Source organism: Vanacampus margaritifer, chromosome 8 (genome assembly GCF_051991255.1).
Source record: "Vanacampus margaritifer isolate UIUO_Vmar chromosome 8, RoL_Vmar_1.0, whole genome shotgun sequence".
NCBI lineage: Eukaryota > Metazoa > Chordata > Actinopteri > Syngnathiformes > Syngnathidae > Vanacampus > Vanacampus margaritifer.
In genome coordinates, this window is record NC_135439.1 from 11,251,980 (window position 1) to 11,264,689 (window position 12,710).

Genomic DNA, 12,710 nt, shown 5'->3' on the forward strand with positions numbered 1-12,710 from the left:
TTGGAAAATTATTTATCTCAGCGACGTCATCAGAGGGCGGGGCCATGGGGGCGTTTTTGTGACGTTAGTGTATGACTACCGTACCGTGAGGGCTTTCGTTCGTTCTGATTGTATCAAACCTAATAAACGCAATTAAAAAAGAATATCCATTTATTTTATAAACCCCTAATTAAAAAAAATGTTCCTGAGATACACAGGAATGAAACTGAACAGCCTAGCAAAATTACAAAATGTAATTAAAAAAAAAACGTTTGTAGAAAAATAACAACAAACAAACAAGAGCCTAGTTTTCATGATTCAACATTTGCGGAATCACCCACTAATGGCAACAAGCAGTATATAGAAAATGGTTGAATAAATTAAATGTTGTCCTAGTTCTTTGTGTTTCATTGTTGGTGATTTATATATATATTTTAATTTGATGTGCCCGTATGATAAGTGTGCTATAATGTAAACCGAAAAATGTGTGGCTGCTACAGTAGTTTGTAAGAAAAATAATTGGGTACTATTGCTTAATGGGTCGAAGTCCAGATTCAAACCCTGAGCCTCATAACTGTGAGATAGATAGACATGCTAACCCCTCCCCAGAGTCCCCACCATGATTAAAAAAATAACTAGTAATATAGAAAACTATGGAAAACAATAGCAGTCACTCTTAATTTGATTGTAAAGTGGATCATATTTTGATGTGTTCTTTGAAGTGTGTGAAACTGCATGTAGTCTTTTTCTTAGTGTCATCTTGTAAGTGTGAAGTCGACCACATGGCCACTTTCTCGTGCAAAGACAAGAAAGAAAAGCTGTAAACGAATATAAATAATCTCATGATATTTTAATGGCTGACAGCGGGAGACAAAGTTATTGTGGATAATGTTTGGTACAGTATATAGAGATTTTATTGCCTTTTACTTAATGGTATACAAACTTAAGTACACAGACCTATGCCACGAAACATGTTATTCAGTCCAGTATCTGTTTTGTTGCAACAAGGACACAATTTATCTGGACTTATGTGTGTGGTGCGCCATGAGCAAACATCAGCTAATGGGATACACTCAAAGCATTTCATTTATTAAATTGTCGTATATTGCAGCCAGCATACAGATGAACAATTAATAACTGACAAACCAATGAATGCAACACAGTAGAGTCGTTCACCATGTACTCAGTGTAAAGTGCAGTGAAACCTCCCATTTTGAATGCCCTTGGGTCATACAATATGGAACTTAACCTAAATTCCTAGGACTAAATAACACTAAAGTCATTCACAAGATTTCAGGATTAACTCCTCAAGTATATTTTGTGTTTTCTTTGGCTCGTTTCTATTTTTGTCACAACAAAGGGTATCAGTGATGACAAAAGTGAAATATGTAGTAGAACCAGAAATGGATATGCAGTGCGGAAATATGGTCTGTCTATTGTGGCTGTTCAGGACAATAATAATGAAATGTACTCTGGGTAGCGTATTATGCAAATTAGCCATATTTAAATTAGCCATCGGCTGCTCAGTGCAATATGGCCAACTCAAGTCAACAATAATAACAGAAAAGAAAAGTGGCAATGCAGCCTCAAAGATAAAGTGAGTACATATATTACATTGGTTAGCTTACATTTACTGATTTATGACAACTGACAATGCTGAAATGTGACTTAGCAGTGATTCCCAATCATCAGGCAGGAAATGAATACATTTTACTTAATTTCTTGGAATTGTGGAAATTTCAGTATAGTTCGGCGAGATGAATGAAAGTCTGGAAAACAATTTGTCTTTTGGGTTTCTATATATTTGAAGCTTCAAATATACACAAGTCTAACAGAGCAGTCTACAAGATAGTGGTCTGTGAGAAAGTGGGCCGTAAGAATCACGGGAAAATTATTTATGCTGCCGACTTAAGAATTTGGGAGGAGAAGGGAGGGTCAGCTAGACAGGAAAGATCACCAGTCAAGGTCACTTTGGTATTGCTTCATGTACAAGAAGTGAAAAGCCCATTGTTAACGAAAATACAGATGTCCACAAGACAGTATAAACTTATGTTAATATGCGTTGAATGATTATTTTCTATAACAAGACCTAACTTTGTTCATTTATCTATTCCAGAGACTTGTAGGCAGAACAATTAAATGCTCTTTTCTTAGATGACAGAAGGTACAATAGAGCTGTATATCAAACATTTGCCATTCTCACAACAGAATACAGCAAGTCATGGCTTCCTAGGATGTGAGTATCTCAGATCTCTGTTGTATTTTAAGTTAAGTACATTTGTGAGTAAATTGAGACAAGATCATTAGTTTAGTATTTATACTTTTTTTGTGACATTTTTGTTTGGCATTGTGCCATAAAATCAATAAAGGTTGGACAACATTGGCTCAAGACGGCCTGCGCAGAGAATGAACAAAACTTTTTTTTTTTTAATTTATCATCAGTCTGAAATACGTGAAATGCGTCACGTGATATGGAAAAAGCTAACAGCTAGCAAGCTAACAGAAATGAGTAAAATAAACAACATGTTTGTCAAGCTTTTTCAAAATGGGGACTGGCCAAACAATGAGACAATGTTAGACAAATATCGGGAATATAAGACAATATCGTCTAATATCGAAAAAGTACTGTTTATTGTTTTGCTAGTTTTGCACACACCAAAACTTGCTAAGTACCTGATATCATAACAGGTTTGAGGCAATGAAGCCATTATAACCACTTCAGCACATGGAGCCCAAGCAAGAAAGACAAGCCTTTAGAGATTTTTTTTTTTAAGATAGAGTATTACCCCAAGATAGGACTGCCCCCAATAGTTACAACAATTACACTAATGGTGAGTTGCATATTTGATCCTATGTTTCGTTATACACCAGTCACCACAAATATGTCTTCACAAGAAACCCACCTGTAACGCAATAAATGTTGAGTAACGCTGACCGAAAGCAATGCCTCTACAGTTAAATTCCAATTGACTGATGAAAATTGTTTTCAAAAATGATGACCCATTAGCTCTTGTTTGCAGAAGTTAAAAGGTTGATCTGTTTCAGAGACATATTGTGCTTCCGTTCACTCACAAACACACTGACGTTGCTACATGGACAACGATGAAGTGAAGCTCACGTCAGATGAGGACAAAATGGTCCGTTAGCGTTCCAGCGGAACTTCAGTGGCGCGAGTGAGTGCGGTAGGAATACGTGTGCTGGGTCGCAGGGGTCATGATGTTTTCCGTGATGTACGCCACTAGTAAGCAGATGATGACCAACATCACGCAGATGGCCCCGCCGACTGTTGTCATGGCGATTACGATATCCTGCATCCCGGACGGCGGCAGGATGAACTCCACGCAGTCCTTGTGGTCCGTTCTCTGGGCCGGGGAATGCAGGCAGATGCGGTAGGGGATGTTCTCGTGCAGCTCGCTCAACAGGAAGTCCCTGCACCCGGAACCCAGATGGACCCCGGGGCACTCGAACTGAGTGTAGCTGCCGTTCCACCAGCAGCTCATCTCATAGCCTCCGCGTCTGTGGCGCCGGCCGCTAAAAACACTGTTTGTTTTTTCCCTACTCGATGAGCTAGTCCCGGGATCTCCTGTCCGACCGGGTGACTCCTGGCCCCCGGTTACCTCTCTCCCTTGGCTCCACTGTAGTAGCACGCTGCCGTTGATGAGAATATTTGCAACCAGGCTCCCTGAAGACACCGACCACCTGCAGTCTCCCTTGTGGCACTTGTAGCCGACTAACATGTGTCGAAAGCAGAGCGGGCCCCCGATGCCCCCCTCCGTGACTTGGTAGGCACACAGCGGTGATGCCGGCGGGCTCCACTTGACTGACTCCACTGCGGAAGCGTTGAGGCGTGATGCTTTCTGCCACGGCCCACTTTCCTGACTGCCGTTGCCATGGTGTTTGAGCCACCTGCGCTGCATCCCAGAATCCTCCCTGCCTGTCACCTCTGATGGTGTTGCAGATGATGATGATGATGATGATGAGCTGCTGCCATGAGTCCTGTGTTGTGCTGTGCAGAGCAGCAGTGCCGCTAAAGCGAGCACCGACGGCCGCTGTTGGCTGCTCATCTCCTCTGCTCGGACTTGCTGATGGCGGCCATAAATCGGATCAACATCCGCATGGAGGAGGGAAGCGCGACCACGAGCGAGGACACTTCGGATGAAGCATCTGTGACAGAGATCACACAACCAGAGAGAAAGGAAGGGCTTCCTTTGGGTTAAAAAAAACAAAAATACTCGACTTCAAATTAATCGCGTCATCGATCGACTCGCCACTGAAGCTCGGCACTTACTTCCTGGGTTACGGCACCAGTGGGTCTGCCGGCCGTCTTCGCCTTGTCGCTCCTGACGTGTACCTCTGATGTCCGCCGTGGGCGTGTGCACGCGAGGGGTGCGCGCCGCACAGTGCACGCGTGCGTGTGAAGAGATTTTAGTGGCCATCAACAAATCGGCGTGTGACTCACAATCCCACGCAAGTGCTGCCAAAAAACAAAACCAAAATATGCAGTCCCCAGCCAGCACACATGGGCGTAGGGAAAGTGTTAAGCAACCCGAACATTTTTTCAGTGTCCACATGCCTCCCCTCGACGCGCGTGCGCACACACACACTAGCCTACAAATAATTTACTAGACATAAAGCTTTTGTAACAGGTGTAATTTTTTCATGCAAAAGGAATTCAACGTTATTGTCATCCCGATATATAATTTGATGCGCTATAATAATAATAATAATAATAAATAAATAAATAAATAACAAGGTTTCCCCCACCTATTTGCGTGTCCCGTAGGGTCCCCTATTGACAATTCTGAACATCCGGGCATTTATGATATTTCCCGCAATGCAAATGCTTCCTTTTAACGGTGAAAACAAAGGGCGGATTGTATTGCTTTGCCTGTGACTGTCATACAAACCAGGCAGATTGTTATAGTAGTCAAACGACATTTCATCACATTTTAGATCAAAATAATCCTCACAAGCCAACTTCCAATGCTTTTCAATGGACAGTCACAGAGATAGTCTTATCACCGGGTAAAACCGCCATTTAGACTTCTGACGTAAGCTCGGAATTGTTAATTCACATACAGTATATTTTCAATGCCGTTTTTGTGTTCAGACCGAAACTCCATCTGTATAAATATTGCTTTGCTGCCATCTTGTGGCATCTCGGTGGTAAGAAACTCCATTGAAGTGAGTTGAGGAGCTTCAGGTATATAGTGCTTTGACATCATTTTTGTTGATTTTTGCCCTTTGTGGCAGGTAATTCTGTCACTCAACTTTTATCGAGGACAACACCAAACAAACATCGCAAAAAGTATACGGTGAAAGAATGATACATTGTAATTCAGTTACAAATGGACATGGATATATATACTGTGTTACATTTTATGTATTGCAATGCTTGACATCACATTGAGAGCTGTTTCCAATATTTAGAAGCTCTTGTGTTTTCATGTGTATTATTGTGTTTTGTGGTGGTGTATTCTGCATCATACTGAGAATGTTTCTAAAACTTTTTTTTTGTTTTTTTGAAGTGGTGTGCAAGTAGACACATTTTTAGGCCAGTGAGTATATTTATGTTTAATGATGAACCAAAGCAGCAAGTAGGCCTATATTGCTCTTGGCTGTATATATATATTTTAGATGTGTCTTCAAACAGCAGGAAAAAATCTGGAGATGACGAATGAATTAGGGCAAGTCATTCTGCATATTTGTTGTGTTTATTGAGAAAGAATAAAGAAGTCACCATACATGCTGTTGAGTTTGAAAACAGTTTAAACACATTTAATTTTGTCATGTGAGTCAATTCTGTGCTATCTGATCCCGAGAGAGATACCAGTAAGGAAATTAGCACCTAGGGATAAGGATGATTTGCTGACTGATAAAAGGAAAACGCTGAACGGTGCCTTTTAACCCAGAGGGGTCACATGAGACTACATTTTCAGTTAGACTGGACATGAATCATTATAAAATATAGGGATTATTATGAGTCACAGAAAGATTGCAAAGTGCTTTGCGGTATATATATTTGTATGACTTTCTTGGAAGTATTTAAACTGCACAAAGCTATCACGAGGTGATCGAGAACACGCTTGTTGCGGTGGCTGCTTGGTGATGCAGAAAGAAGTGACGGAAAATGTCTGCACATCAAACTAAACGAACCTTGAGGCTAGTCAGCGAGGGCGAAGATTTGTGCGGGCATATAAAAGATAAAAAGGAGTATCAGCTTCTTTCATGGACGATATGAGCCTCCATGTTCCAGTGTGAGTGCGCAAACAATGTCACCGTGTACGTGAGGCCATGTCGGCCGTGCTCACTGTAGATGCTATTCTGTTTGGGATGCTCGTTTTTTGTGGCATCCTGGGGAACTTCTTGGTCATCTTTGTGGTGAGACAATCAAAGCTTGTCCTGTTATGTTAAGATGTGTGGTTTAATGTGTCAGGTACTTTGCTGTACTTGACTTGAGTTTTTATTTTCTGACAACTTTTTACTTTTGCTTCCTACATTTGGAAACAGAATTATGTAGGCTATTGCCTTTTGGACTAATAGTTTATTATTATTATTATTATTATTATATTAAAAATAAATTTAAACCACTTTTTTTTTTAAACCTTCACAGCAGAAGACAGAGTGTCAATAAGATGTATATCATAGCAGCAATTTTGGTTGATTTTTTATTTTTTATTTATTTTTTGTTATATTGGAGACTTTCAGGTGGAATAAACAGGATCTGTTAAAAGTTTAAGTTAAAGTACGAAGACAAAAAGGGGAACCAGCATTAACAATGATGGAATAGATTCAGAGATACTTCTCATCCTAATTTAGCATTTTTTCTGTTCCTTAATTCGCAACGTTAGCAAAGCTATGGGAACTTTGTTTTTGTGTAGTTTTTTTTCTGTCTTTGCACCAAGTTATAAAAAAATACTGTAGGATTAACAATAGAAATTTTACTCTAACGTTCATGTTATTTAATTTTACAGTTGCACGAGCAGTTAGCTAGCTAGCTATGCCTTCCGAAAATTCATCCTCGCTGGATGCCATAATTTACACAACAGCTCAGTGTGTGTTTTTTTAATTTCGCACGCAAGGAGGTGACACTGTGGATGAATCCAGGAAGGCTGTTAGCTTGTAAGCTAAGCTAGTAGCTAAGCCTCTTGTTGTGACCTCATGGAATATTTTCTTTCTTTCTTTCATTTTTCTTTCTTTTTTTCTTTCTTTCTTTCTTATTATTTATTCCAGTGGCAAGAGGCTTTAAGCGGATATATTTTTTCAATTATATAGGCATGTTTAGGCAAAATAAAGTTGCTAGACAAAAGTAGCATCCATTTTCAAAGGGTTATCGTTTCAGACATTTAGCAAACACACTAGCAGCATTTGAGAGTGGCACAACACTAGTCTTTTTGGTGTGTCGAATTTAGAAAACATCTTTATTTTCACTTTAGTGTGACTTAAGGTGAAAGAATTGAAACAGTACCTCTACTTTTACTAGTCTTTGTTTTCTTTTATCTGTACTTCAACTTAAAGGTGAAGTCAACCCAAACATTTTCTTTACAACGTGTTGCGCATGCTCCTACTAGTCGAAAATTGGTCTTCTAATTAATATTGCGTTTGTGGAATATGAGTTAAGCAGCAAAATCCACCTGTTTTTATCCATATCAGTTGGAAGCCATTTTGCCAACTTGTAGACTGAAAATGACATCACAGTTGCTCAGGGCTCAGGTAATGGCCAATCATGGCTCAGCGTCAGACAACAAAGTGAGCCGTGATTGGTTGACTTACCGTTTAAGCACAGAGTGTTTGTTTTTTTGCCACCTCAGTGCTTAAACCTCTCGTCTTCCTTGTAGGTAGTCCAGGCGGCCACTGAGAGTCCATCCCGGAGGCTTCCACCCTCGGATACGATATTAGTGCATCTGTCACTGGCCAACCTCCTCACCTCACTTTTCCGCACCGTGCCCATTTTTGTTTCGGACTTGGGCTTGGATGTGAGTCTATCTCCGGGTTGGTGCCGAGTCTTCATGCTGCTGTGGGTGTGGTGGCGAGCTGTGGGCTGCTGGGTGACTTTGGCGCTCAGCATCTTCCACTGCACCACCCTAAGGCGACAGCGCGTGACCTTCGGACCCCTGGTCCTGCAGCGAGAGAGGCGGCGTGTCTGGATCATCCTGGGGGTGGTGTGGGCGGCCAACCTGGCTTTCTCTACCCCTGCTCTGGTCTACACCACCCACGTCCACGGCAACGCCACCGTGGAGCTGATGGTGATCAGCTGCACCACCAGGCCCCTCCTTGGCTGCATATGGGAGTTCCCCTCCAGCCACCAGGGGGTGGCGTTTGCCTCCGCTTCACTTGCCTTCAATGAGGTGTTGCCACTCGTACTCGTGTTTGCACCAACTTGGCCACGCTGCACTCTCTGGCCAAGCACATCAGGGCCGTGGCCGCGGGGGGAGAACACGGGGAGCTGGACAAGCACGTGTCCGGCGAGCGCAAGGCGGCTCACGTCATCATGTTGATGGTGTCGCTCTTCGTGGTGTGCTGGGTGCTGCAGGTTGCCGCGGTGACCTACTACAACCACGACAGAGGCCACCACGCCGAAGGTCTGCTGACTGTGGCCCATTTCTCAGCTTCACTCTTTGTGGGATTCTGTCCTATGGTAGTGGCCCTGGGGCACGGCAAGTTGAGGAGGAGAATTGTGGGCATGATATTGGGCTGGTCGAAAGTTCTTAAACGGAATAGTGCAGACAACAAAGGCGGGGGTCAAACCTCACAGACTAAAGGGAAGAAGGAAAAACAAACCATTTTTGTTGTTCAAAAAGAAAGAAAACACAATCATGGACGTTAAGAGTTGAAGCAAAAACACACACACACAAAAAAAATGTTTTAGTTTTTTTAAATGCTCTTTGAATGTTTGAAAGGGGAAGTCAACCCAAAACAACTTTCTTGACAATAACATGTTTTATGCAGCCCCACTAGTCTATTAAGTTTAGTGGAACATGAGTTAAGCAGCAAAATCCAGCAGTTTTATCAATATTCGAAGGCGGCCATTTTACCACTTGCTGTCAAGGGGAAAATGACATCACACTTGCGCAACAACCAATCACAGCTCAGCTTCAGAAAACAGGTGAGCCGTGATTGGTCGTTGCCTGAGCCCTAAGCAAATGTGATGTCATCTTCAGTAGACAGCAGGTGACAAAATGGCTGCCCCTGACATGGATAAAAATGCCTGGTTTTTGCTGCATAACTCACATTCCACAAATGCAATATTAATCAGAATGTCATGTTTAGACTAGTGACATATCACATATTGTTAAGAAATGTTTATGGTTGATTTCCCCTTCAAGTATTATGTTAACACAGATTGAAATCTAAATAGGAGCACAGTGACCAAGTAGGTCCCATGTTTGAATCTTGACCTGTGAAGATTTTCTCTAGGTACAAAAAAATGCATGGAGGGTCAATTGGAGACTCTAATTTGTCTATTGGTGTGAATGTGAGTGCAAATGCTACTTGGTTGGCTGGCGGCTAGTTTCTCAAGTGTACATAACTCACATCTTTGGTACATCTTCACAATTTATTGAGGTCCTAAGGAGATGTTTGGTATACTACAAAAATATTCTTGGTTTTGATCGATTACTGTCTGCGATGCCGTACTTTGTAACGTGTAGATATGGGCTTGTATTTTCATATTATTGTTATTTTTTGATATTGTTGTAGTTTACACTAATCGCTGAAAAAGCTTTTAAATGATGTATCTAGATCAAAAATTTTTATGTTACAAAAACCTCACATTTGAACAGGGGTGTGTAGACTTTTTGTAAGCCAAATCATCCTTTTACACTACGACAATCACAATAAGGCTCAATCAAAAAATGTTTTTTTTTAATTAATACAATTCTTATATTGCACATCATAAGGTGTGCCTAATGAAGTGTCCAGACAATAGCAATTTCCTTGTGCTTGCCATCAGCTTTTCAATGCGAGAGCATCGATTTAATGAAAGAGCGGAGTCGGCGGTGTCCCACTGCCAGAACCATAGGTGACATAGCGATGAAAATGATGTTGGCAAAACGAGCGATGACCAGCAGAAATTCGGCTGAGGAACCCCGGTTGTAATTGAAGTAGTTGACGGAGATTATGCTGGTGCCCCATGACACGATGAAGAGCATGATGAGGGCCAGAATCACCTGGAGAAGAATCAATGGTTGTCAAACTGCGGTCCCTGTACCCTGTATTGGTACGTGAGCTGCTGCTTGCAAAAAAAATAATAAAAAATTATTCAAACTACGCTTTTATATAACAAAGGGACTTTTTAGAAATAAAAACTCCCCAAAAAAACAAAACAATGAAAGGGGTCCCTGCACCCAAAACATTTGAGCTTTGTCACAGAGGAACTCATAACAATGTTATTAAAACTATTTTTTTTGTCCAAGTGGCGTTATTACAATGACTGTTCACAAAACACCTCCCACCTTGGCTGCTCGTCTCTCAGCTGGCACCCTTTTGATGACAGGCGTGTCTTTCGCTGAAGTCCTGCCGTGTGTGTAAAGTGTGTACAGCGAGCCCACGTTGGTGAAGATCATCAGGATGATAGGGAGGGTCTCGTGGATCACCATTGAGGTGGTGGCATACGACAAGCCGCTGAAGGAATAGGGGAAGTTCCACACGCAGCCCAACAGGGGGCGTGTTGTGCTGCTCACCAGCATTAACGTCTGGTGAAGAGGCAAAGGAGTCATATTGTACAGTCAGTGGATATAAAAAGCCTACACACCCCTGTTCAAACGCCGTTTCAAATTTCTCACATGTGTTTTGAGAAATTTTGTTGTGGTCTGATGAGACCAAGGTGGAACCACTGTAATGTGCCCATTAAAAGCTTACATTAGCCCAGGGGTCAGCAACCTTTACTGTCAAAAGAGCCATTTTATGCCAGATAAACAACAAAAAATCTGTCTGGAGCCGCAAAACATTTGAACATGATGAACGAAACTGTGTGTTAGTGTTAGTTTAATGTACTGAGGGCCCAAGAGCTAATTAGAGCTGCACCATGCATAACACAAAACTACACAGCATACAATTCATTTTCTTCTACCTTTTTGTAATTTTGCGTACTTCATTTTTCATAAATTTTTAGATTTTTCTGCCTCTGTCAAATTTCTGACATTATTGGCAATTTTATGGACATTTGGTAATTTCTGACTTTTTTTGGCTATTTTTTAACTTTATTTCTGACTTTTTTGCTATCAATTTTCAGACATTTTGGAAATATGGTTGAAATTTTTTGGTCATTTTCTGCCTTTTTTTCTCTTTTCTTTTTGGACATTTTATAGTTACTATGAACATTTTTGATTTTGCGTTTTTTATTAAATTCTCTGATATTTTTTTGCAATTTCATGGACATTTTATGATATTTTTTTGGGACATTTCTAGATAATTTTTGAAAAACTTTTTCATCTACCTTTGATTTTTTTCCCCAAAACGTTTTAAATTCATTTTTTTAAAATTCATTTTTTAATGTAATCATTCATTTATTTAAAGAATATTTGATCCCAAAAAAAAGTAAAAAATAGATATATTACGTTCTTTTAATTTTATTATTATTTTTATTTTATTTTATTTTAAAGAGAGGAACCACAGGAGTGGTACTAAAGAACCACTTGTGGCTCCAGAGCCGCAAGTTGCAGATCCCTGCACTAGCCCAAAATATCAACCCTGTCAGCAAGATCACATATTTTGCTGTTTGCATGGATTATCAAGTTCAAAAGAAAATCTCCACTCCTTTTGGGGTGTAATGTGGACGTCAAAGACATGTTATGCTGCCTTAGAGTAATCAACATTTTCAATAATATAATACTGTATAAATCCAGAAACTTGCTGTTTCTTAAATCACAGCATTATGGTTGAAAATGATTCACAGTGTAAAGAACAGTGAAACATCTTCACAAGAAAATGCATTTAAAAAACTGTAACTGTAATCTTTAAAACAAAACAAACATAAATCAGGCGCTCACCTCTGTGGTGTTCACATTTCCATTAGTAGAGAAGATATATGCAGGAATGGAATATAAAAAGTTGAGAAACCAGATGAAAGCCAGATTGAGTAGAAGGGTATTCGGAGTCCCTCGGGGTGAACGAAGGTGGCCAGTATTTGGAGCCACCCGCCTTAAAGTCTGAAGATGGAAGGCGCTGAGGAAGAGTGTTGACCACACGTTGACCGAGCGCAGCCACACCCACACACCCATGAGAAATCGACACCACTCCTTTGACGAATACAGCTGTGGAAAATGTACACGTTATTGAAATAAAGTTATGGGCATTTACTCTAAGTCATTTACCTCCAGTCCAATGTCTGAGATGACCAGCAGTGTGTTCCTCATGACCGACACCAACAAATTGGACAAGGCCATGTTGATGATGATGATGTCCGAGTTATGTCCCCGGCCGCGTTCCACGAACACATTTTTGCCGATCACCGCGATTACGGTGGCGTTACCCAGGATGCCCAGAAGCACCAGTAAGATGTACATGGCTATTTGGAGCGGGGACACCGAGACACGAAGTCCCATTCCCACCAGCTCCATGTCCTCCTCCATGGCGACGTCTATTCCAACCTCTTAAACCCAAAAGCCACTAAAAGATGGTCTCACATACAAAAGGATGTCGCAGCTTCATTCCTGCTGTTTATCATGAGAATGTGATCAACTGGTTGTCATCCAAACTGACTTTGGGATCTTGTGCAAGGTGTTCCTAAT

General features: G+C 41.0%; 3 protein-coding genes across 4 annotated transcripts; 1 reads left to right on the plus strand and 2 right to left on the minus strand.

The window, feature by feature from the left end:
* Nucleotides 1-2,588: 2,588 nt before the first annotated feature.
* fndc10 (fibronectin type III domain containing 10) lies at nucleotides 2,589-4,522 on the minus strand. Of its 2 annotated transcripts, none has more exons than XM_077572262.1 (2): nucleotides 4,268-4,522; nucleotides 2,589-4,143 (listed from the first exon to the last, which is right to left on the minus strand). In XM_077572262.1, the coding sequence occupies exon 2, from the start codon at nucleotides 4,041-4,043 to the stop codon at nucleotides 3,141-3,143; it is 903 nt and encodes a 300-aa protein (XP_077428388.1). In that variant the 5' UTR covers nucleotides 4,044-4,143; nucleotides 4,268-4,522; the 3' UTR covers nucleotides 2,589-3,140. The 2 variants fall into 2 exon arrangements, with proteins under 2 accessions (XP_077428388.1, XP_077428389.1); XM_077572263.1 differs by having other exon boundaries at nucleotides 2,589-4,185.
* Nucleotides 4,523-6,273: 1,751 nt separating this feature from the next.
* On the plus strand, nucleotides 6,274-8,937 carry ora4 (olfactory receptor class A related 4). Its single transcript, XM_077573494.1, is given in 4 exon segments — nucleotides 6,274-6,360; nucleotides 7,818-8,349; nucleotides 8,352-8,683; nucleotides 8,929-8,937. Coding segments are annotated over 4 exon segments (960 nt in total).
* Nucleotides 8,938-9,935: 998 nt separating this feature from the next.
* Nucleotides 9,936-12,551, minus strand: LOC144056566 (olfactory receptor class A-like protein 4). The gene is made up of 4 exons (XM_077573495.1): nucleotides 12,294-12,551; nucleotides 11,970-12,233; nucleotides 10,434-10,673; nucleotides 9,936-10,148 (listed from the first exon to the last, which is right to left on the minus strand). Exons 1-4 carry the CDS (start codon nucleotides 12,549-12,551, stop codon nucleotides 9,936-9,938), a joined length of 975 nt encoding a protein of 324 aa, XP_077429621.1.
* Between the last annotated feature and the right edge of the window lie 159 nt (nucleotides 12,552-12,710).